At 42.2% G+C, this 22,896-nt stretch overlaps 2 protein-coding genes across 5 annotated transcripts in view; one reads left to right on the top strand and one right to left on the bottom strand.

Moving 5' to 3' along the window:
- The first annotated feature begins 4,836 nt into the window (after nucleotides 1-4,836).
- Nucleotides 4,837-14,208, top strand: ccnl1a (cyclin L1a). Of its 2 annotated transcripts, XM_004561361.4 has the most exons (10): nucleotides 4,837-5,170; nucleotides 5,398-5,472; nucleotides 5,899-6,008; nucleotides 7,907-8,027; nucleotides 8,209-8,273; nucleotides 10,515-10,614; nucleotides 10,733-10,837; nucleotides 11,990-12,240; nucleotides 12,352-12,450; nucleotides 12,580-14,208. In XM_004561361.4, exons 1-10 carry the CDS (start codon nucleotides 4,931-4,933, stop codon nucleotides 13,052-13,054), a joined length of 1,641 nt encoding a protein of 546 aa, XP_004561418.2. In that variant the 5' UTR covers nucleotides 4,837-4,930; the 3' UTR covers nucleotides 13,055-14,208. The 2 variants fall into 2 exon arrangements, with proteins under 2 accessions (XP_004561418.2, XP_004561419.2); XM_004561362.3 differs by lacking the exons at nucleotides 4,837-5,170; nucleotides 5,398-5,472 and adding an exon at nucleotides 6,443-6,618.
- Nucleotides 14,209-15,673: 1,465 nt separating this feature from the next.
- Nucleotides 15,674-22,896, bottom strand: part of veph1 (ventricular zone expressed PH domain-containing 1) — a 91,082-nt gene continuing 83,859 nt past the window's right edge. For all 3 annotated transcript variants that reach the window (XM_076892274.1, XM_004561364.3, XM_076892276.1), the window contains 2 exons: nucleotides 20,768-20,821; nucleotides 15,674-20,451 (listed from right to left, as the gene is read on the bottom strand). In XM_076892274.1, coding sequence (XP_076748389.1) covers nucleotides 20,269-20,451; nucleotides 20,768-20,821 — 237 coding nt within the window. In that variant the 3' untranslated portion in view covers nucleotides 15,674-20,268. The remainder of the gene's footprint in view (nucleotides 20,452-20,767; nucleotides 20,822-22,896) is intronic.

Below are 22,896 nucleotides of genomic sequence, written 5' to 3'. Positions count from 1 at the left end.
TTCTCTCTTCCTTTCACCCTCAACACAAACACCCATCTCTCTCGCTCTCCCTGTACCTCTGACATACACACATATACACACACACACACACACACACATAAATCTGCCTCCATGTCAATACTCTTAATCGCTTCGGCCTTCTTTTGGTATTCAACCCTTGTGACCCTGATGCTCAAAAGCAATTCTTTCTTCACTTTATTTTTGATCCAGTCAGCTCTCTCTCTTCTAGTCCCCTCTGTTCTCATACTGGGGACTATTTCTTTGCTCTTGCCCTTGCTTTGTAGCCCTTGACCTGGTGTCCTTCCTGGTGTGTGTGTTTGAAAACGATGTGTGTGTGAAAAAAAGATGGTCTGAGTAGATACAACTGAAGTCCTTCTTGTAACATCACTGATATGACTCCTTGAAACTCCTTCTAGATCTCGATGCAGGCCCACAGCATGAAGTTGGCACAAACGACGCTCTTAAACTCTCAGATTTGTCCATACACACAAACATTTGTACATACACTCACTTATGTCACACACACACACACTGGGAGTGTGATCTCCTCAAGGTAATTATCATAGCAGGGCAGGCATGCACACGTGTCTCTGGGGAATCTGTGCAAGTTCCTCGTAAACACACACACGCTCCAGGGAGTGGCGTGTGTGTATAACTAAGCCCTTGTTCGTCACTGGGTGTCCCTGAACGCCTTTGTCCTACGTCGATATGGTCGTTTCGGAATTCGGATGCCCCGTGAGCCCTCCCACACCCCATAATTAGTGTCACCAAGGCAACCAGAGAAAGAATGCTTGTATTCTTGTCGTGGTGGCAACTGCGTAAGCGCTGGGGGCCGGAGGTGCTAGTTGTAGGTGTTGGGAGTGGGAGGGTGGGGGGTGAGAGACCTCAGTCTGTCACTTCATGTGGTGTCCCATGGATGCTTCACAGACCCGCAGACAGGTTGTGATACCGTGGATGGATCAAACTTTAAGCCTGGGTGATAATTTCCTTGTCAGTTCAGCTAACGTTTGCATTTTTTTCCCTCTGAGTTGAACATGTAACCTGTTACCTGGTATAGGTGCCCTGTGTGAAAATGTAATTACTCCCTAAACCTACTGACTGGTTGCGCCACCCTTGGCAGCAAGAACTGCCGTCAAGCGTTTGTGATAATGGACAATGAGTCTTTTATGAGGCTGTGGAGGAATTTTGGCCCACTCTTCTTTGCAGTATCCATGGTTCCAGTAATTATGGCAAGCAACAAAGCAGCCTCAGACATCACACCACCACCACCATGTTTGCCTGTCTGTCATGTATATCATGAAATGCTGTGTTAGTTCTACGTCAGATGTAACAGGACTCAAACCATCCAAAAACTTTAGCTTTTGTCTCGTCAGTCCACAGAATATTTTCCCAAAAGTCTTGGGGATCATCAAGATATTTTTTGACAAAGAATTTTTCTATGGGTGTTGTTTTTGCCCAGTGTCTTTCTTATTCTCGTTAGCTGGGTATCGGGATCTCCACCCTTGGTCACCGCCTGGCACACATTGCACCTGACCCTTATGGTGCCCCCTGCAGGTGGTGGGCCTACAGGAATGTGAGTCCATGTCCCTTCTTTGGGCTATAACCAGCACGGCCCCGTGGCCTAAGGCCCAGTCACCAGGCACTTGACCTCAGGCACCCTCTCCAAGCCTGGCTCCTTGTCATTTGTGAGCTGTGGTGAGGCCAGCTGCTGCTGAACTTCATCGGTAACAAGCGGATGAGCAGTCAGGTTGCAGCCTACCTGGTCGTGTTTCTACAGTAGAATAACTGTTGCCATCACTTTGAAGTGTATTTGTGCTGAATTTCATCTTTGTTTTGTGTTGTTTGTGTTCATACCCAAATGCTAAGAGAAAGATGTGTCCTCATTAGGATAGGGATTTGTGTTGGTGTTTGGGATTGTAGCCTCAGGTGTTCGATTGTTAAGTAATAATTTTGATACAGTGTGTTTCAGGTCATTTTAGAGAGTAAGATGAAAGTAATGTAATGGGTGGTATAATGAATGATTTTCTCCTTGGAGTAATTAAGTAATGTACTGCATTACTTCTAATAAATGTGTTATGTCTAATGTGTGTAATACATTACCTTTTTGAGTAATGACTCAACATTGATCACAACATTAGACCACACAACATACAATTAATTTGCATAAATGTAATGTGGTGCTTAGTAATGGTGGTAACTCTCAGAGCGGAGCTAGTGAGAACCCAATAAGAATCGCTAAGAGAACTGATAAGGAATTGAATCAATAAGTAAAATGTATCATAGAATCAGAATGGCTAAGTTCTTATCAATTCCCATCCCTAGCCAATATTCCTTAACATCAAAAGGAGCCAGTTCAGGTGGTTCGGGCATCTGACAGGGGTACCTCCTGGGAGCCTTCTGGGTGAGGTGTTCCCAGCATGTCCCATCAGAACAATGCCCCGGAGCAGACCCAGCACAACTGAAGAGATTATATCTCTTGGCTGGCCTGGGGACGCCTTGGTGTTCCCCTGGATAACCCTGAGGTGGGTAGGGAGAGGAAGGTCTGAGCTTCTCTGCTTAGGCTGTTGCTCCCACCACCTGGCCTGAATAAGCAGAAGAAAACTGATGGATGGATCTTTCTTATTGTCATTCATGAACTCTGACTTTAACCAGTGCACCCCAGGGTGGCTGTGGCTACAATGTAGCTTGCCATCACCAGTGTGTGAATGTGTGCGTGAATGGGTGAATGACTGAATGTAGTGTAAGCACTTTGGGGTCCTTAGGGACTAAGTAAAGCACTATACAAATGCAGGCCATTTACCATTTAACTGTAACAAGTGAGGCCTACGGGTCTTTAGATATTGCTCTGAGTTCTTTTGTGACCTCCTGGATGAGTTGATGCCCTTTTGGAATAATTTTGGTAGGGTGGCCACTCCTGGGAAGGTCTGCCACTGTTCCAGTCTTTCTCCATTTTTGGATAAGGCTTAGAAATAGCTATGTATCCCTTTTCATACTGATAGATGTCAATGATTTTGTGTTTCAGCTGTTCTTGAACTTGTTTAGATCATGGCACGATGCATTTCTCTTTTAGCCTGCTTCACATTGTCAGACAGGTTAAGTGATTTCTTGATTCAACAGGTCTGGCAGTTATCAGGCCTGGGTGTGGCTCAGGAAATTTAACTCAGTTTTCTAAAAAAAAAAAAAAAACTTGTTTAATTACAGTTAATCCATGATGATTTAACAAGAGGGAGCAGGGAGCTTTTCACACAGGGCAAGGTAGGTTTTAATGGCTTTCCCCCCCAGCTTACTAAAACAAATCATTGATTAAGAACTGCACTTTATATTTACTCCGTTTATTTTTGACTAAGTTGACTAACTTTTGGTAGATTAGACAAGTAGTAGTTTTATTTCCATCAAATGCTCACATTAAACAGTCTGACAGCCTGGACAAGACGGCACCACGATGATTACAACCTCAAAAACTAACAGTACAAACTAAAAACAGCTACTACACACTTCAAGCAAGTGAACACAATGTTTTGCTCATTTGGAATGAAAGATCAATAAAACTCCTACAGGAATAAAAAATGTAAAAAAAAAAAAAAAAAAAGCTACATTGAAAGTCTCTGTGTCATATACTGGCAGAGAACCACAGGTAAACCAGCAAAGACATATTTGTGAGTAAAGATTAAACATTTTATGACATTTACTCTGGTCATCAGTTAACTGTAGTGCCTGTGGGTTTGTTGAAGGAGAAAGGGGACAAGATGAGCATGATGAGCATGCAAGTCCTCACAGAACAAACTGAATGACCCCAGGAGCCACAGAGCTTCTCTTGTAGCAACTGGTGGGTCTCTACTTTCCTCTGCTGACTGCTTTTGGTAACTACAAGGCTTCAGGCAATAAAATCCTGTGAGCTGAGCTGTCACTGAACAAAGTGTTCCCTGCATTAAATACTGTGTTGTTGCCATCTTTGACATGATCAAAGACATTCTGTAAGTAAGTGCCACTTCACAGCAATCTTGGTAACACTTCTGGTCAATTTTTGAGGATTTATTTTGAAATTGTATCTTACTTTAATGGATATAAAACCTGCAAACAGAATCGCAAAGTCAAAACTGCTCTCCAGGCATGTCTTAAAATTAAGTTTAACAGTTATCACAATTCATTCTACCTAATTTTTTAGTTTTTTGAAGATGAAATATAACAACACCCGTAGTCTGTGACTAGTCCATACAAACAGTTACTTATTTATTAAACGAAATATTTAAACGGGTCTTTTAAAAATACATTTCACTAATATTTTCTTCCTTTATTTTAAATTGGCGGATGGATATGTTCTAGCGGTAATAGTGACAAGTCCGGACTTTCCCGTAAATCACATCACAGAAACCGTTGGTGGCGACCAGTGGCGATGTGTTCTCTTCTGCTGCCTTTGGGTGACGTCGGAAATGTAGCAGGCATTACCGGCAGTGACGTTTATTGAGTAATACGTAGAAAACTGTCACTAGTAGTGCTACAGTGAATGTTAATGTAGTGCCAGTAATAAAACTGATTTGATTCATGCGTCAAGTACATTTTGTTTTCGGGATTAAATTGTTTATGGTGTTTATCTGAAGTATTTTGACACAGGATTTTTAAGGTGAAATTGAAGCAAAGAGTTGACTAGTTTAAAACGGAAAGCAATGAAACATTATATACCAGGTGAAATGTTTTGCTTATTATTAAAATATTTGTAACTTATATTTAGAATATTTAAATACATTCAGGTTACGTGCACTTGTGAAATTTAACGAGTCAGCGTTGCGAGACTATTTACCACCGCGGATGTACACAGCGTTTCCATCGAACAGCATGTTGACGTCACGCACTTCGCCAGTCACCCTGCTCCGCTGTTACCGTGTGGAGGCTGTGTTCGCTGTAGCTGCTAAACGTTGTTTTTCAGGTGAAGATGGCAGCAGGTCCTCTCTCTGTATCTTCCAATGCCTCCACTAACAATGATGGGATTCTCATTGGCGACAAATTTTACTCAGAAGTGTACCTTACAATCGACAACTCGCTTGTACCGGAGGAAAGGCTCTCAACGACGCCGTCGATGTTCGACGGCCTCGACCTGAACACAGAGGCCGATCTTCGTATTCTTGGCTGTGAGCTGATTCAGTCAGCGGGTATTCTCCTCCGGTTGCCACAGGTAAGCGCTCTTGACTGCAGTGCATTAGTGTTGGGTGTTTAATAATAATAGGCGAAAGTTGATGTGGCTTGTAGTTTCTGCGGCCTAGTTGTCAGCAGTGTGCTAAATGTTAGCTCTTGACGTTGGCGTGGTGGAATTAAAATGGCGGCGATCCATTGTGCAAGGTTAGGCCAGTTTACACAAGACGATGTACAATTATGCTCTTTTTTTTCGCCCCCGTTCGACAGGTCGCAATGGCAACAGCTCAAGTACTTTTCCATCGTTTTTTCTACTCCAAGTCCTTCGTCAAGCACAGTTTCGAGGTAAGTGTGTTAAGAGTTTCCGGAGTGTTGCCGGGCCGCTGTCGGCCGGTATTGTTAGCATAGCATTGCATAACGTTGTACCTACGTTAGTGGCAGCCATATTGTCGAGTCTAACTCCACCAGTTAAAGAACTCAACGATGAAGTGAGATCTCCTATGAGTGTGAAACTGAGCACAGACTCGAAGTACACAATAGCACTGCATTAAAACACTTGCACTATTGTAGTGTCAGCATTGGTTTCAGTACATCATTACGTTTGTAGAGTGGATTGATAGGTATGTAAAGAGTACACATCACCCCCCACAACAAAACAGGATAGGGTTTATATTGTTGCCTCTTTTTTTTTGTCTCGTGTTTGTGTTCTGATCACTTGAGCTCAGTTTTCTGTAGTAAACATTCCTGTTTGCTTATCATTTTATTTTCCAGATTGTTGCCATGGCTTGCATCAACTTGGCCTCCAAGATAGAAGAAGCACCACGGCGAATACGAGATGTCATTAATGTTTTCCATCACCTGAAGCAGCTCAGAGGAAAAAAGTAAGCACTCCAAATGAATCCAATGTTCTCCTCTTGAAAATAATTATTTAACATGTAAAAAATGCTGCATTGCAATGTTTTTTTTCCTGTTTTTGTTTTCTTATTTTTGTATTATGTAATGTTTGATGCTGATCTGTGTTTTTGCTGTGAAAGTGCCCTTTTGTTTATCCATGTACTCTAAACCATTTTAAAACTTTTCAGTTTCCGCTTCACTGGTAGTTTTGCAGTGTAATTGTCTACATTTAACATCAGTTTGACATTGCACTGAAATTAATGCCTCAAACAACTGGCTTCAAAAATTCAAGTCTATTATTTGTAAGACACAGTCACAGACAAAGCAGCTGTACCTGTGTCTTCATACAAATCTGTTGATGTCAATATTACAGATTTTGGCATTAACTTGACTTCTTTTTTCCCTTGCAACCAACTAACAGCGACCAGCTACATTTACCAAAGCCTGGGTGATGTGGAATGGTACGTAAGATGAAGCTGTCGGCATGAACCATGATGCGAGGGGGGTCTCCCTCCTCCCCCAGGCCCACCCCACCCCCTCCTGCGGGAGACTCCCGTGGTCTGAGCCACCGCGGGGCACTGGGATCGGGGATGACAGGTTGGCCGAAGGTCCTTGGCCCCCGGGGCGCCTTGAGGACTCCTGTGGTTCAGTCTTAAGCTTTGGGTATCTGTCCGTCATTCTGCGGACCCTTGGGTAATGTAGTTTTCTTCTCTGACTGCTCCTCACCATGCATTTTAATTGTGCTTAAAGAGCAACACCCCATCCACCACCAGCTGCAACCATGGCTTTTAAAGAAGTATCATCTTGTATGTTAGAATTAGAATGATTAGTTGGTTACTGTGAGTCTGTCGGTTTTGTGAGGGTCAGTGCATGTTCTCTAGCTTCAACAGTTTGCCATTATATGCTGTTAATTTGATATTGCATTTCTTAAGTGTAGCTGTGAGGTATATATAAAAGAGGTGTAATGTTAGGTTGGGATTTGTGCTTGTTGTATTGTCTTTAGTCCTCAGAGGTTATTTTTGTTTTCGCTTTTTTTCCATGCATGTGGTTTGTAGTGTAACATTCACATTAGAATATATTTCAGACATTAGAATTGCAGACTCGGAACTTTATATTGAAGTTTACTGGTTTGTCAGGGGTCGTGCTATATAATGAATGACTCTCACAAATCATTGTGGTTTAATTCCATTCCAGATTTTAATTCCATCTTGTGGGCACGATGACAGGCAACTTGAGCAGACGTTGGTGTATCAGCTTTGTTCGTTCGTGTTTTTTTTGTTTGTTTGTTTGTTTTTTGTGGATTTTCTTTCCACGAGTTTGTCTTCATCAGTGGAATGTTTTGGGGGTCAGTGAAGCGTAACTTGACTCAAAAAATCTCTGCTCTGAATGTTTTCCTTCAAAGTCTGGATTGCCTGCATCCAGACAGTGGTTTTGGTCAATTAATTTGCAGTATACTGACATACAGTATAAGAATATAGATGAGAATGAGTTGTGATGGAGTACAGTAATGGCGGCTTTCCATTTTTATTTTAAATTGGCGTTAAGATTGAGGTTCAAAACGTCTGTTGTGAAATCGTAATGTTAGCACCAAGTTGATATTTCTGTTAAGGCTGTGGCACAGGGTGTGTTTTTTGGGTTGAGGGCTGTCTTTGAATCTCACAAGCTTTCACTGGAACCACAGGAGTCCACAAACCCCAGCAAACTGTCAGGCATGCAAACAGTTAACTGTTGCTTTGAGTTGGTTGAAATGGGAAAAACGAAGGGGCGCAGGAATTCAGAAGGGCACTGTCTTTTTTTCTTTTTTAAATTTTGTTTTGTTTTTTTTTTTTTTTCTTTTAAATGCAAGAGGGAACCAATATTTTATTTTGATTCCTTTGCAAACTAGGACTCCAAGTCCATTGATACTTGATCAGAACTACATAAATACCAAAAATCAAGTCATCAAAGCGGAAAGGCGGGTCCTGAAGGAGCTTGGATTTTGTGTGCATGTCAAGCACCCTCACAAGGTGAGTTTCTTTTCTTTCTTTTTTTGGGTAATAACATTTTAAATGTAATAAGCAGCTAATGCAGCTGTACAGGAGACAGGGTTAAAATATTATTCTTACTTAACAGAACTGGTTTGATCTTGGAGACGCTCCTGGGGCTATTGAGCAGGGTATTTTTTTTAACTTCAGTGTATGATTACAGATCGTTGTCCTGTATCTTCAAGTCCTGGAATGCGAGAAGAACCAGACATTGGTGCAGACAGCCTGGTAAGTTAATAGTTTTTCACAGACAACCCCCCCCCCCCCCCCACAGCAGCAACCTGTGTCATGTCTGCAAGAAGTGCTACCAGACCTGGGCTAAAGATGAAGTTGAACGAGTTTCAAATGGTTGAATTTCAGAAGAGCACTTGATTTATCTGCCAGGAACTTGGGACTGACCCATATGTGGACCACCTGTCAGATAAGTAATGTTCAAGTGCCTACCAATTTACAGGCACGCATTTGAAAAACATTCAACAGCCATTTTGCCCAGGTCTGAGGACGACATTTCCTCACTCCATTTGAACCCTTCCACTTTTTTTTTCTTCTTTTCCCTGATGGAGCAATTTGTGTTATTACAAATTTACTACTTGTCTCACTCTCTTATCAGCCCTTACATGGCTTACTGTAAAGTCTTTTTTTTTTTTTTTTTTTTTTTTTTTTTTAAATTTGCGGTGCCCGGGGGACTTGGTTTAACTTTGTCCTTTCTCTCTACTCTTTGATTAAAGGGTAGTCCATGCTGGTAAGTCACATAAAGAACCTCTGAACTCTGCCTCCTCCAACCACATGACCTCAGGAAGCTCCCCCCATTGGCTGGCTGCCCCTCTCCAGACAGCCAGTCCCAATGCCGAGATTCACTGAAGGGGGCGGGCGGGACTTTACCCAACAGCCAGCATCGTCTTGTTTTCTCTTGGGTGTCCAAAAGGATTTGTATTTTTTGGTCTTGCTATAAAGGTTTTCATCTGTAATAACTATTTTTGCCAAGTAGCTACAGATAGATGTATATTCTAACTTTTTTTCGTTTACTTGCATTTATCAGTGAAGTAAACTTAGCCAGAACAGACTTTTTTTAACTAGTTTACCTGCCTTTTTTATTTTTTTTTAAATTTACAGTAGGTATTGTGTCTTGTCCCCAACTGACGTGGTGTCCAGACATGTGTCTGTCTTACAGGCTGATCGAGTTCTCAGGTTTTGCCTCCATGGACCTGTCTCACCCACGCAGCACTCAGAATCCAACATCCATGTGTTATCTATAGCAGAGTTGGCATGCTAGTTTTGTTCTAGGCAGTTTGGACTGAAGACACTTTATCTGAATGGCAGGTTTTCAGCATTTGCAGCAAACTTTTAACTGGAGCAGTCCAAAATTTTATGTATGGTTGGAAATTGGTATTGACAAGGTAATCCCAGTGCCACTGCAATGCAGAGGAAGTTTGACTGTGTTAGATGTAGTTTTTTTCTTTCTTTCCCCTAATGGTGGGTTTCTTGTGTGAGCTTTCTGGGATTAGTGTTTGGGTACTTTAAGGAGTCTCACCACCATGTTTCTGTTATCACACTTCTGTTTTTGTCTTTGTGACATCTATTTCTTAAGGACATAGATGTGACACTACCCCGTAACTTGCCTGATTCACAACCTGGCCATCATGCCATTCCTAATACTCTCCCAATGTCTAATCTCATTTATTCATTGTCCTAGACAACCCTCTGACACATAATCTGTTTTTAGCTAATCATCACCTGATGTCTTCTAGAGAAGACCTCTAATGAGTCTTACTAGAAGGGAGTTTCACTCAAGTGGACTTTGTGGTCATTTCAGTTTGCATTATACAGTTTTTACCTAAAGTGGTAAATGTTCTGTGGCTGAACCTTGAATAAATGTTAAAATCCGTTTTTACTTTGAGCATATCAGCATACCACTGACTTCAAGAACCACCAGTTGCATGCTACATGACATGCTGTGCTACCCAGTTCCCCTCAGATTTGTGGCAGCTGCATCTTAGATAAATATTCTACATCTGCGAGCCTGCATGTTCCCCACCTTGTATGGCATGTGCCCTTGTCTTAATCGTCATTAGAGCGTAACCTTGTTGGCCTCCGGGCACAATTAGATGAGGTGGAGTTGGCAGGTTACCAGTAGATAATTATTTTTTCACCATCCGTGTCTTCATGCTTTATTTGTGATGTGATGCGCTCTCATGGATGCCCCAGAGAGAAATGGACAAAGTTAAACCTGAGTTTATCTCACTTGAGCACTGTGTCAAATCCAACAGTCCAGGGGTCCAGTTAACTGTGCTTGTTCAAAGAAAATTAAAAAAGTTAAATCCCTGGTTAGGAGCTTGTACTGTAGAGAAATGTTACAGATTATTAACCTGCAGTACTGGGTTATAGTCAATGAGTGTAATATTGAAAGATGGATTTAAGGTTTTGTGTGGAGAAGATGCTATGTTTTTGTTCGTTCTTTTGTCTCCATAGGAACTACATGAACGATAGCCTGAGGACAGATGTGTTTGTGAGGTTTCAAGCTGAGACGATTGCCTGCGCTTGCATATACCTTGCTGCCCGAGCACTGCAGGTGAGAGGAAATAGTGAAAATCTGAAACTTTTTCCTGTTGATAGTCCCACATTGGCACATCAAAATGTCTTTGTCTAATAAGAGCAATTTGATAAATAACTCTGCCTTTCTTTTTCAGATACCGCTGCCAACCAGACCCCATTGGTTCCTGCTGTTTGGAGCCACGGAAGAAGAGATCAAAGATATCTGCATCACCACCCTGAAACTTTACACCAGGAAGAAGGTAAATATGAGTGCAGCGCTTTCCTATGCTTTGCATTAACTATAATCCATCCACAATGAGTGTGTTTTGTGACTATTGCTAAATAGATTACGCTCAAGTCCTGAATGATAAAACATGTCTAGAACACACTGAAGCATGGGCCGTCTTTAGTCGATTTTAAAAAGCACTGGGTCAAGTCTTGGTCAGACCCTTTGAACTCACATGTTGGATCAATGGATCAACTACTGTGATTGGCCTGTTCCAATTCCTCAGTGCTTTTTACGGCTACTTCCCCCCAGTTTTTAAATTTATTAGTGAGAGAATAACAATCATGATTCCAGTATAAGGAATAATAATCATCGAGAGCAGGACTCTCAAATGTGAACACGTTTCTGGAGGGAGATTTCTGAAACTATCAGGATTCATGTGAGGGAATGTACAAACAAGTGGGAAAATAGAGAGCTCGACATGCTCCTGATTCTTCATTAAATGCTGGTAGTCCAGAAGCAGGACATCATCAGTTACCTGAATGGCTCACATAGCACTGTAATGTAGTAGCATAATTGTTGATAAACCATCAATTTATCTGCTAACAGTTACATTAGGCTGCGCACATTCCTTCTGGGCATTTAAAATGTGATTATAGCAGAAATCAGCCAAGCATTTTGATGTGACTGGAGACTAAAGCAGACAACTTACCCATTAGACTTGAGCTGGGACATGAAGCAAGCAGAGGCTTCACTGTAACTGAGAGCTTTTCTGTGTTCAGACAGTGTAGAGTCTAAAAATTCAGATGAAATCCCAAATTGTACAGCTCAGCAGGCTGATCCAGCAGCTGTGGAGGCAAAACTTTATTTGTCAGTTTATTTTCCATTTGTTCAAAACTGAGCTTGAGATTCTCAAATAAAATAAAAAATACATGAAGTTAAAAAATGTTTTCAATTTAGGTAGGCCTTAAAAACAATTGAAAAAAAATCACGAGTAGTAGAGTTAGTTCAAAGGCTGATGTCATCTTTCTGCAATCTCGTCAACATATTGTGACAGATTACATCGATCCAAGGTTAAAATAAACTAGCATACACTCCTGCACTGTATGGCTCAGGGGAAGGTGCCTCAATGAAAGTAAGAGCTCTTGGCAGACTTGGTGTAAACTTTTTTTTTTTCTTCCCTTAGCCTAACTATGAGCAGCTGGAGAAGGAGGTGGAGCGAAGGAAAGTGTTCTTGGCAGAGGCTAGGATAAAGGCTAAGGGTCTGAATCCTGATGGTACTCCTGCACTGTCCACGCTGGGTGGCTTCTCACCTGCTTCCAAACCGTCCTCCCCTGTGGTCAAGGTGGAAGAGAAGTCCCCGAACCCCCAGACTGTCAAACCAGTTAAAAAGGAACCAGACAACCGTACCCAGGTCAACAAGAGTCCACATAATGGGTAAGAAACGCATTTTAAGTCAATATTTTGCCGTCATTTGTAACAAGGTAATAGTTGTGATCTCTTACTTGCCTGATAGTCTGTTTTCAAGTTCAAAATGTTTGTCTTCAGGTTAAGGAAGGAGGTAAAGATTGGGAGGAACAGTAGGAGTGGAAGTCGCTCTCGTTCAAGAACGCGTTCGCGGTCAAGATCGCGCTCCTTTCGCAGACAGTAAGCTCTACAGTTTTGTGTTTTAATGTGTGTGAATGTGTAGCTCTACCTTCCTAATGTTTAAAAAGATCTGATTTTCATAGTCTGGTTGTTTCTCATGTCCATTTTTCCCACCTGTTGTTTTCGCAGTTACAACAGCAGACGCAGCCACTCAGGGACCTACAGTTCTCGTTCACATTCTCGCTCTCACAGCCGTAGCCCATCACCACAGCGGCATCCGCCGTCACCACTCCTCCCCCACCTTAAATCCAAGTCCAGTCACCACAGTAATAGCGACTCCAAGCCCAGCGGTCGTCACAGCAACAGCGGAGGTGGAGGCTCCGGTCATAAAAGGAAGCGCTCGCACTCTCGGTCGCGGTCCCGCAGTCCAGTCAAAGTAGAAAGGGACCGTGACAGAGAGAGGGAACGCGAGAGAGACAGAGAGCGCAGCTCCTTCGATCTGTCGTCAAAGAAACACAAACATGACCGAGGAAGTGGCCATCGAGACCGGAGGGACAGGGAGCGGTCCCGATCCTACGACAGGGACAGAGAGAGGGAGCGTAGCCACAAGAGCAAACACCACAGCAGTAGTGGGCACTCGGGACACAGCCGCCACCGTCGCTGAGACCCAAATCGACCCACTCAGGCTCTGGGGCTGATGGTCACATGAGTACTTTGAGTATATGCAAATCAAATTAGACGCGCCCTCTGAACTGACAGATTGATGTTTAAATTTAATATTTGTGCAGAAGGTAAAACAGAAGTTAACCAAACATCCATGTAACAGAAAAGATTCTTGTACCTTGCTTTATTGAAGACCAAAAATTTTCAAAAACCTTGTCGAAGCTGCCGTGACTGAAAACACGTTTAATTGGATTTGCCATTTTGTGTACCAGCAGGGGTCCTTCTTCTGAATTTGCTGGGTTTCTCATACACACCTGGCGTCAGACCATCAGCGTATACAAGTTGATTTTAATTTTTTCAAATTTTGTTGAAGTCACAAAACATCTGCCCAGCATTATGATTCATCTCAGTGGAAACAGTGGAGCCAGATATGTCACCACGTGTCTCATGTACAAATGTCTTTGATGGAATCGGGTTGCTTTGAGTCTCCTACAGAGCAGCAGATCTGTAGCTGACATTTATCTTGGGTGGTTGATGGTTTTGCGTCTACATGCACACTGCAGCTGTGACCACCACCATGAGGTGCTCTACAATTACCTTTAAACATTTGCCCAGACTGGCAAAGGCAAGGTTGTAGTGTGACATCAGCTCCAGACCCAACCATATATCCTGACAAACCATCTAGCCTACCCAACCCAGCCCCCTCTTGTTGTTGTTCCCCCCCCCTTTTTTTTTTTTTAGTTTTACATATAATGTTATGGACATTTGGGGGGGAAATTATTTACAGTGTAAAGACGGATTGATGACCACTGACAAAATGTGAATGCTTTGATTTATAAAAGCAAATGGCTCAGTGGACGTACTGAAGAATAAATGTAAAATAAACATTCAGGAAAGATCAAAATGTTTGCACAGTCTTTGTTTTCTTTTTTTTTTTTATTGAACAGATATGTGGCTGATGCTGTATTTTGTACAGTTTCAAAAGAGTACTGTCTATTTGACTTTTTATTTTATTTTTTATTTTTTGACCTCCCAGCAGGGAGTGCAGATTTGCTGCAAAAAGATTTTAGGGTTGTCAGTTTTGTTACACTGGTTTTTAGTCTGCACGTGTTCATGTCCAATTTTTATTCAGTAATAAATGAGCTATGCCACTGACCTGTACACTCCTTTATTGAATTTGTGCCTGGTGTAAAAAAAAAAAAACAAAAACAAAGAAGCATTGGTTCTAGTGGCAGGAGCCGTTGTTTGATTTGTATTGTTGCCTTAAGTGGAGACAGTGAAGTCTCAGCTGATCGGAGGGTAAACTGAAGCTATGATCTGAAATGCATGGACTCAAACAGTTGGGAATACATCTGATGCAAACGGTTTAATCCTGCTAGTTTGAGTTGGAGGCACGGTACACATGAAGGTTAAAAAGAAACTGGGAGGAAAAGTGACATTTATGGCAGCCAGGGGGTGCTGTAGGCCTTAAGTTTCAGTGTTATACAGCTTTCCATGTGTCCTCACTTGAATATCCTAAAACACTGATTAAGAGATTTAATGTAAGAAGGCCAAACGAGTTTAATTGTAGCCACAGCTGATACTTCAAACTCAAACAAAAAGGGATTCCAGAAGGTTTTGCTATGTATGTTGGTCATAGTTGCCATGATTGAGCAAAGTTTAACTATTTAGGGTCTGTTTTTAAGCAGGATTAATGATGAGTCATTGTAGAGAGTCAGCAGGTGGTATTCAGTCACCATTAATGGTTTTAAATACATTTTTTCCTGCTAGGACAGCAGCTCTCCGCATGTGTTATCAGTCACATTATGGTGATTTGTAAAACGTGCAGGTATTCGTTGAAGAGATAGCTGATGGAGACTACCGAGTATGTCAGAATTCCTGATGATGGACGTTAGTGGTGCTCCATCGAGATGGATGGTGAGAAAGGCAGTATTTTTCCACCAGCCCCGCAGAAAAATCGCTATGAAGCGAGATAAGGTGTTGGAGGTCACTTACAGGACTGACATGATATTCTCTGTGATTCACAGATAGTCCTGTAACACGCTGTACTCCAAGCAAAGAGGCTTCAGATCAGTAGTCACTGTGGTTACTTATGTGTTTATAGTACGAATAAACAACTGAAAGAGTGCATCACAAGCTGAGCCCGGCTCACTCAAAACGTCCAGCTGTCAGAAATGATTTGTTGCAGTTTAACTGAGCTTGATCTGAATTTGATTATTATATGTAACTGCTACCAGCTCTGACATGCACTGTGCTGTGTCAGATCCTACAGCCACGCTGCCAAGTGCTCCCTAACGCTTCACACCGAGTCATCTCCAAAGCTCGTGATTGAGGTGGTCCAGTTTCGTTCCTGCATGAGAAATGTGTCTCGAGGAATGAAGATTATGGAATAACTTTGGTAATTATCCTATTTTCTCCCCACGTGTTTCTTTCTGCACGTACTGAGGGTCTTACTAAAGTTACAGCATCTTTAAAGTGAGAGCCCGAGTGTAATTTACACTGATAATGTAATGACATCCAGGAGTTTGGACGGTGTTTCTGTAAAGGAAACCTTTAACTTCTTTCCTGACTGAAGAGCAAAAAAAACCAAACAAACAAAAATTCAGCGACGATCACGGCGTTCAGTTATTGTAAAGATTTATTACAGCGCTCTGTCTGATAGGCAGGCATGCAGAAGGTGCAGCAGGCAAAATATGACAATCACAACAATAACTGTTGAATTTTCAAATAGAATACAGCTTTCATTTGTTTGCAGTGTTAATTCAGAGTAATATAAAACAAGAGAAGAGGAAGACGAGGAGGAGACAAAGTAAAATCTGGCATTTGTAGTTTCAGTCGTCTTTCCAGACACGATAAAAGTGTTAAATGCCTGTAAAAATAAATACTGACATTATATAAAAACAATCAAATGCAATCGAACAACATGCTAAAGGTTAAAAGCAAGAAAAAACAACAGCAAACATCTATGATTCGCCACACGAGGCTGATATTAATGCTAATGTTTTTATACATTCACTGGAATACTTATAATCATCTTCACAGTTTGTGTGATTGTTAAAAATCTACAGCAGTTTCCATCCTGCTTCATAGATAGATAGTTAGTAGGGGTGCAACGATACACAAAATTCACGGTTCGGTTCGATACTTTGGTGTCGCGGTTCGATATTTTTTCGATACAAAAAAATGTTCATGCCTTTTTAATTTGTCATTTATTAAAATTATAAATATATATTTCAACTCAAAAGTACAGTTTTTAAATTTAATGTTGCTGAAACAAAATAAAAAAAATAAATCTATCTGATCGAGAAATCGCTCATCTTTGGAAAAGAGAGTTTATTACAGAGAAATGGCTCTTTTCAAAATAAAAGCTATACTATACGCTTCTTCTGGGCTATATTCTCAGCAGCATATTAAACATATCAGGTCCCCATGAGGAGAATCGTGTGCTAACGGCTGTCTAAATGACGGGTAAAGTTTGTAGCATGCATGCTTGTTGTTTTTGTCTGCTTCCACTTGTCTTTGCACTAGGATGTCTGTGTAAATGTGCAGTCATATTTGTTGTGTTCACACTAGTGCTGTCAGCGTTAATCTCATTGAAATGACGTTAACGCCACAACACGGCTCGCCCCATGAGTGGGGCTGGACGCCCCGTTAACGGGCTAATTGCGCTAACGCACTAGTTCCCACAAATTGAGCATTGCGTGGCACATCCGACATACTGTTTTACTTTTGTCCATGACGCGCTTACCTTCAGGGTCATGCTTCACATGAAGACCAAGATGGTTCCAAAGGCCAGATCTGAATGAGGGTGGGGGAGGTTCAATTTGCCATGTTGCAACGAGCTTAGCTTCTGTCTTGCTAGCTTGCGCTGCGCTCAGTGGATCTGCACTCGACAGTGCAGCCTAGGCGGAGTAGTCGAACGCAGATCCACTGAACGCTCAACACAGACAGCATCGTCAGAAGGAAAATTGATAAAATAACTAAAAAATTTTGTATTGTTCGATACATATGCGTACCAAACCGAAAGCACTGTATCAAACGGTTCAATATCAATACAAGTATCGTTGCACCCCTAATAGATAGATAGATAGATAGATAGAATAGAGATTTGGAAACTAAGCCACCATGGCAGCACTGACAGCTGATATCGCTACTTTAACACAACTCTGGCATTCATGTTATAACACATTCACTTTAAACACAAATCAACACTGTTCAACTAAAAAGAGCAAGAGCTTTATGAAACCTTTACAATACAGCAGGTCAGCAGAGGTGCTGAATATAATAATGATATCTAATAGCATAAAACTTTGTCTCAAATGTAGTCAGGAAAAACTTTTATATAGCACCAAATCACAACAGCCGCCTCAAGACACTTTATACTGTAAAGTATAAAGCAACCCTACAATAATAGAGAGAAAACCCCAACAATCAGACAACCCCCTATTGACTTACCTTCAAAATTACAGCGGTCCCTCGCTAATAACGCGGTTCACCTTTCACCTCGCTGTTTCGCAGATTTTTTAGTGCAAGTTTGCATGCTTATTTTTTTTACGTCACATTGTGTCCTGCGTCCCGATCGCTGCAGACGATCTCCTCCGTGACGTCTCTCCTGTACAGTACAGAATCGCTGCATCGATCGCTAGCAGTGTGACTCTGAAGAGCAGTACTGTATGTCCAGGAAAAGTTTTGCACCGTCAAAAAATAAAATTGGCTTTCTTGATTTCACCTATCGCTGGTTATTTTTAGAACATAACACCCGCGATAAACGAGGGACAGCTGAGAAATATAACATTTGAATCCCTTTTCTCTTTTGCCCTGAGGTGCAGGGAAAAAATATCAACAAGTCGATGAACATCATTTACAGACATATTGGGTAAATGCCCAAGACATCTATAGAAATGTAAATCGCCGCTTGATTCATTCACTTGATTAACGTGTTTTGGATCGTAAACCAGGCGCGAATAGGACACCGGAAACAAAGCTCCCCACAGGAGTTTCCGCACCGGAAGTAGCATATCCTAACGTGCACACAGTCAATTGAGCAAGCTCATGGCAACGATTGGAAGGAAAAACTCCCTTTTAACAGGAAGAACGCCCCAACAGGACCAGGCTCAAAGAAGGCCAGGCATCTGCAGCTACTGGTTGGGGGTGATTGGTGGGAGATGGGACAAAAAGGCAAACTATCGGTGTGAAAGCCAGAGTTTAATAATTATTAGTGATTAAATGTGAAGATAGTGGTCAGAAACAAGATGGTAGGCTGTATCCATCCTGATTGTCAGCAATCGGAATCAGTAGGTTTCATTCATCTAGGACCAAGATTATCCAATTCCTTTCTGTCCACAGTTTCTTGAGATGCTGCCGTACCCCAATGAATGTAAATATTAATTTTTATAAAAACTTAAGTGCAGTCATGGGGGAATACCCCACTGGCTTTAGGGCCCAAAGTCATGTGTGTAAGTAGGTCATAAGGAAGGAAGGAAGGAAGGAAGGAAGGAAGGAAGGAATAAAAATGTGAGGGAGAGACATGATGTAAATAATATGATTTGTAAGCAGATGCAGGTCAGCTCTGCTGTGTGTGTGGTGGTGGGGGTAACAGGGACAGCTAAAAGTACAAACGGGTAACCTGACCTGGTGGGAAAGGCTGTGTTATGGCTGCATTTACACAGCTGACAGGGGTTTAGCCAAAAGACCGACGAGAGAGAGCTCGTCTGTCAAACGAGTTCAAATTAAGACCACCTTTAGCAGCTTTAATGTTACATATAACTTCAAAAAGTGCTAAGGCAGCATTCACCTGTGGGTAGAGAGAGTGAATACCTGTCTGTCAAAGTTCAACTGGTGCACACTATCAGTTAGAGCCAATTTAAACACTCACATCTTCACTCTTTCTTCATCCATCCGTCTCAATTTTCAGGGAGAAAAATAAAAATCTAATGACACATTTCCCCCCAAAATAAAATAATAAAATCACACAAGCTTTTAAACCCAAACCCGAGGAACAGGCCTGTTCTAAAGTAAGCCAGCTCACCTCCACTCTCTCTCTCGCAGAGTCATTGAAAATCAGTGTGACTCAACTGGCAACCTTTCTAAATCCACAAGGAAACCACTCATTTGCTTCAGTGATTTCTTAGAAACCTGTGATCCAAACTCCACTATTAGGCAACAGCTGTGCTGACGCTGCTCCCGACCCGTTTAAGCTAGGAAAAACCCGGTTAGTGATGAAAAAAACAGAATACAGCAGGATACATGACACAAAATGAGTTAAACATATCCTATTATTGGCCCTGTTTGACATTTGAGGAAATATGCTGTCCCCGGCTGCCACCCCCTTACCAGGAGTTAGTCATAGCCAGACTAGTCAAACTCAAATTCCAGTCTTTACACTAAGCTTTAGCTTCATTTCACTTGACTCACACAGCTACATGAAAGCAGCCTGAATCATCTCTTCCAGTTCTTGGCAGGAAGGTGACTGCATATATCGCAAAGTGCTGAACTATTCCTTTAAGATCACTCACTCTCTCTTTCACACACACACACACACACACACACACACACACACACACACACACACACACACACACACAATTCCAGTATCCAATGTGCTCCCCATCTGCTGTCCATTAGGCTCGTTTTTCATCCTTCCTGCTTTCCAGAGGAACTGTTCAGTCTCATTATTGCTACAACTCCTTATGAGGTCTTTGCTTTGATGAAGTCTTTATTGTTGAATACTACTCTGGACTCTAAATGTGTCATTAAACGGAGAAATCCCAACTTCCCACTGATGCCTGCTTCGTTTGCTTGTAGGAGCAAAGCGGAAAAGTCAGGTGACATCTGAACACGTAAAGCAAACATTTGCTATCGCTGATGGCGGCCTACGTGCCGAGAAGCATGGCACACGGGCAGGTTGGTTAAACGTAATGGTAAATACAGGGAGTCGTAACCATCCTTCATTAGTCTTTTATTGCTGGTTTAATGTCTAAAAATCCTTTTTCTTATTTGCGCTCCATCATTACTACGACTGAAGACAGAGCTGGTGGTGCTATTGACAAGTTACTAGCAGTGCGCTTAGTTTTTCTTCTCAGAGTCACCTGCTGGGGTTTTTTTTATCCCCCCGTCTTGTAAATGCTTACAAGAAACAAATATCCTACATGTGGAAGTCAGCGTATGTTTGGCTGCGCGTTCGCGTCCCCGCCGCCGTCTCGGTCGGTGCCGCTCTCACAGGTAGGTGGTGGTCTCTCTGTTCTCCCTCTCTTTGGCCTGAGCCACAGCCACGTTGATGCACTGCAGCCACTCTTCAGCGTGTTTCTCATCCTGAGCCTTCAGCACGTACGTTTTACTGTCGGTGAAGATCTCGAAGGCGCGCGGCAGACCCCGGTCCCGACGCTTCTTGGCTACCACCTGCAAACAGAACAAGTGGGTGGGGAAGATTAATAGACAAGATGACTTCATCATCTAGCTCGTTTGGAGGAGAGCTGCTGTCTTTTTAAAAAAAATGTGTTTTGGCTTCATGTTGGTTTCTTCTATCATATTTATAGTAGCTTATTTATCCTTGTCAAGCTGATCTGCTTAGCTCTGAATCCTGGGAAGAGTTTAGACCTTTAGGTCAGATGATATATTAGCTTCAAACTGACAGAGGTGTAAGTAGCGCTGATGGTGATCAGTGGTGAGGATATGGGTAAGTGATGGAAGCGTTCTGAGGGATGATGGCAGTCACCTTGACGCTTTGCACCTTGCTCAGCTCAATCGGGATGTCATCCAGCTCATCCTTCTGTGGGGAGGACACACAGTGACTTTAAATACTTTACTAGGAGATAAAAGAATCACAAAGAATCAGAAACTGATTTCAAAGTGCTTTAATTCATCTGTAACGATCAAACACATCCTGCTAGTAAGAGGTGATTCGCGAGGTTGCCGGTAGGTAGAAGTGGCCAGCTCTCCTCCTGCAACAGAAAGCACTGGAATTTCTACAGTCCTCCCACTCCTCAGTCCCCTCCTTTCTGTATTTTACCCACCTACCGTAAGGGCCATTTGAATTGTATGAGCTGGTAAGTTTGTGTGCATATTGCAACACAGCCATGTCTTCTTACCCCCATATTTGGTTAAGCGGTTACAACCACTTATGGGTGCAGACTCATGGCAAGTTACCACATCCTTTCTTTAGTGTGTGTGTGTGTGTGAGAGAGAGCTGAAAAGCTATTGGGGTCGACATGTTCACAGGCTGTGTTTTCTGCTGGGGATTCAAACAGACATTTGATTGATCTGAGCCATACGGAGGAATTTAAAATCAACTAAATCTGGAAAAAAGTTCACATCTGACCTCAGAATCAGCAGATTTTAAACATTGCATTAGGTTTACTCTATTTCAAGAAGCCATGTATCTTCATGCTATAAATATCTAGTACATAGGTGTAGTGTTAAGTTAAGAAGGCAGCCACGTGACATGTTTTTCCAGATTAGGAAATACTGCTGCCTGTGAGCTGTAAGCATGAATGAAACTTACTTCACAATTTTTTTCTCTGTATCAGCAGAAATGTCGTTGTTGCAAAATTGAGGCTGTACCTAATTTTTACCTACATTTTCATCTCGCAGCTGTTTTTGGAGGTATATAGACATGTTAATTTGTGCAACAACGTCAGCTTTCACATGATCAGTCTGGCTTACAGAGAGACTCGGGATCAGTGGATGATCAGAGTACCAGGTGACACATGAGGAACTGGAGGTTCTGTTCTAAAAGGTTGATGTGGACTTCATATAAAACACGACTGATGAATTTTGGCTGCAGAAAAGACGGCAAAAGGTAAACTGGATGAGGTGTGAGATACACGAACCTATGTGCTTAACCTCCACACATCCCAGCTGTTGGGCCATGAATGCATTTTAGGATGTGACAGAGTATGCACACTTCAAATCCACTATAACCAGTTTCTTCCTTCCGGCTGCTTCCTTTTCGTTGCCACAGATTTCCTGATGCAATTTATGCCTTCACCCCAGTTTCAAAATAGGGGTTTTTCACGTGTCAACCACTACACTGTGGAGCCACAGACTCACACATAACCTATATGTAAAAATGTTGGGGGGGTTTCTTGTTCCTTTTACTTGTGCACCAGAGTACGATGCATGTCTGACAGTCAAAGCTGCCTGATCGTTCAGTACGAAGGAAATATTTTTTGGTTCTCGTCAGGAAAAAACGTCTTTCACAACATGCCAACCACCTCCAGAACCTGCTGGCAGAGACAGACAGGGCTCTGAGAACAAAGACACAAAACCTTCCCAATCTGCGGTGGCTGCAAAACAGCAGACTCCATTACCATCTGGATCCGAGCACAAAGACTTTTGTTTAAAGTTAGGGAAAAAACAAAAAGAAGCAGGAGAGAGATGAATATTCCCCTGTTTCCATAAACTCCTCTATGCTGTCCTCTAATTTGGAGAGCTGCTATTTTAGACACAACACTGACTAAAGTCCAGATGACACTCGATCCCTATAACAGTTTCTCCTGTGCAGATGACTGCCATAAACTGTGTTTGATAAAGCAAGGAGGGAGAGATCACGTTTACTCAGATGAGAGTCAGTATTTCACGTTCAAGGCTCTTTCTCCTTGAGCTACTTGTGCATAACCATTTCTGCAAGTAAGTCATGTTTTTGTAGCATCACACTTTGTCTTTGCGAGTCCCGCCCCTCCCCCAAGAGTCCTTAGCAGGGCCAAGATTTGTTATAGCTGGATTCATCAGATGCTCCTGCTGAGGTGCCATTTCCACTGTTTCATACAGTTTCATCATGATTTAAATCACACGAGACATAGTAAGATTACTGACAGCTTTATAAGCGAGAGGACGGGACCATGC

Source organism: Maylandia zebra, linkage group LG14 (assembly GCF_041146795.1).
Source record: "Maylandia zebra isolate NMK-2024a linkage group LG14, Mzebra_GT3a, whole genome shotgun sequence".
Lineage (NCBI taxonomy): Eukaryota > Metazoa > Chordata > Actinopteri > Cichliformes > Cichlidae > Maylandia > Maylandia zebra.
This window is presented reverse-complemented; position numbering and strand designations above follow the sequence as displayed.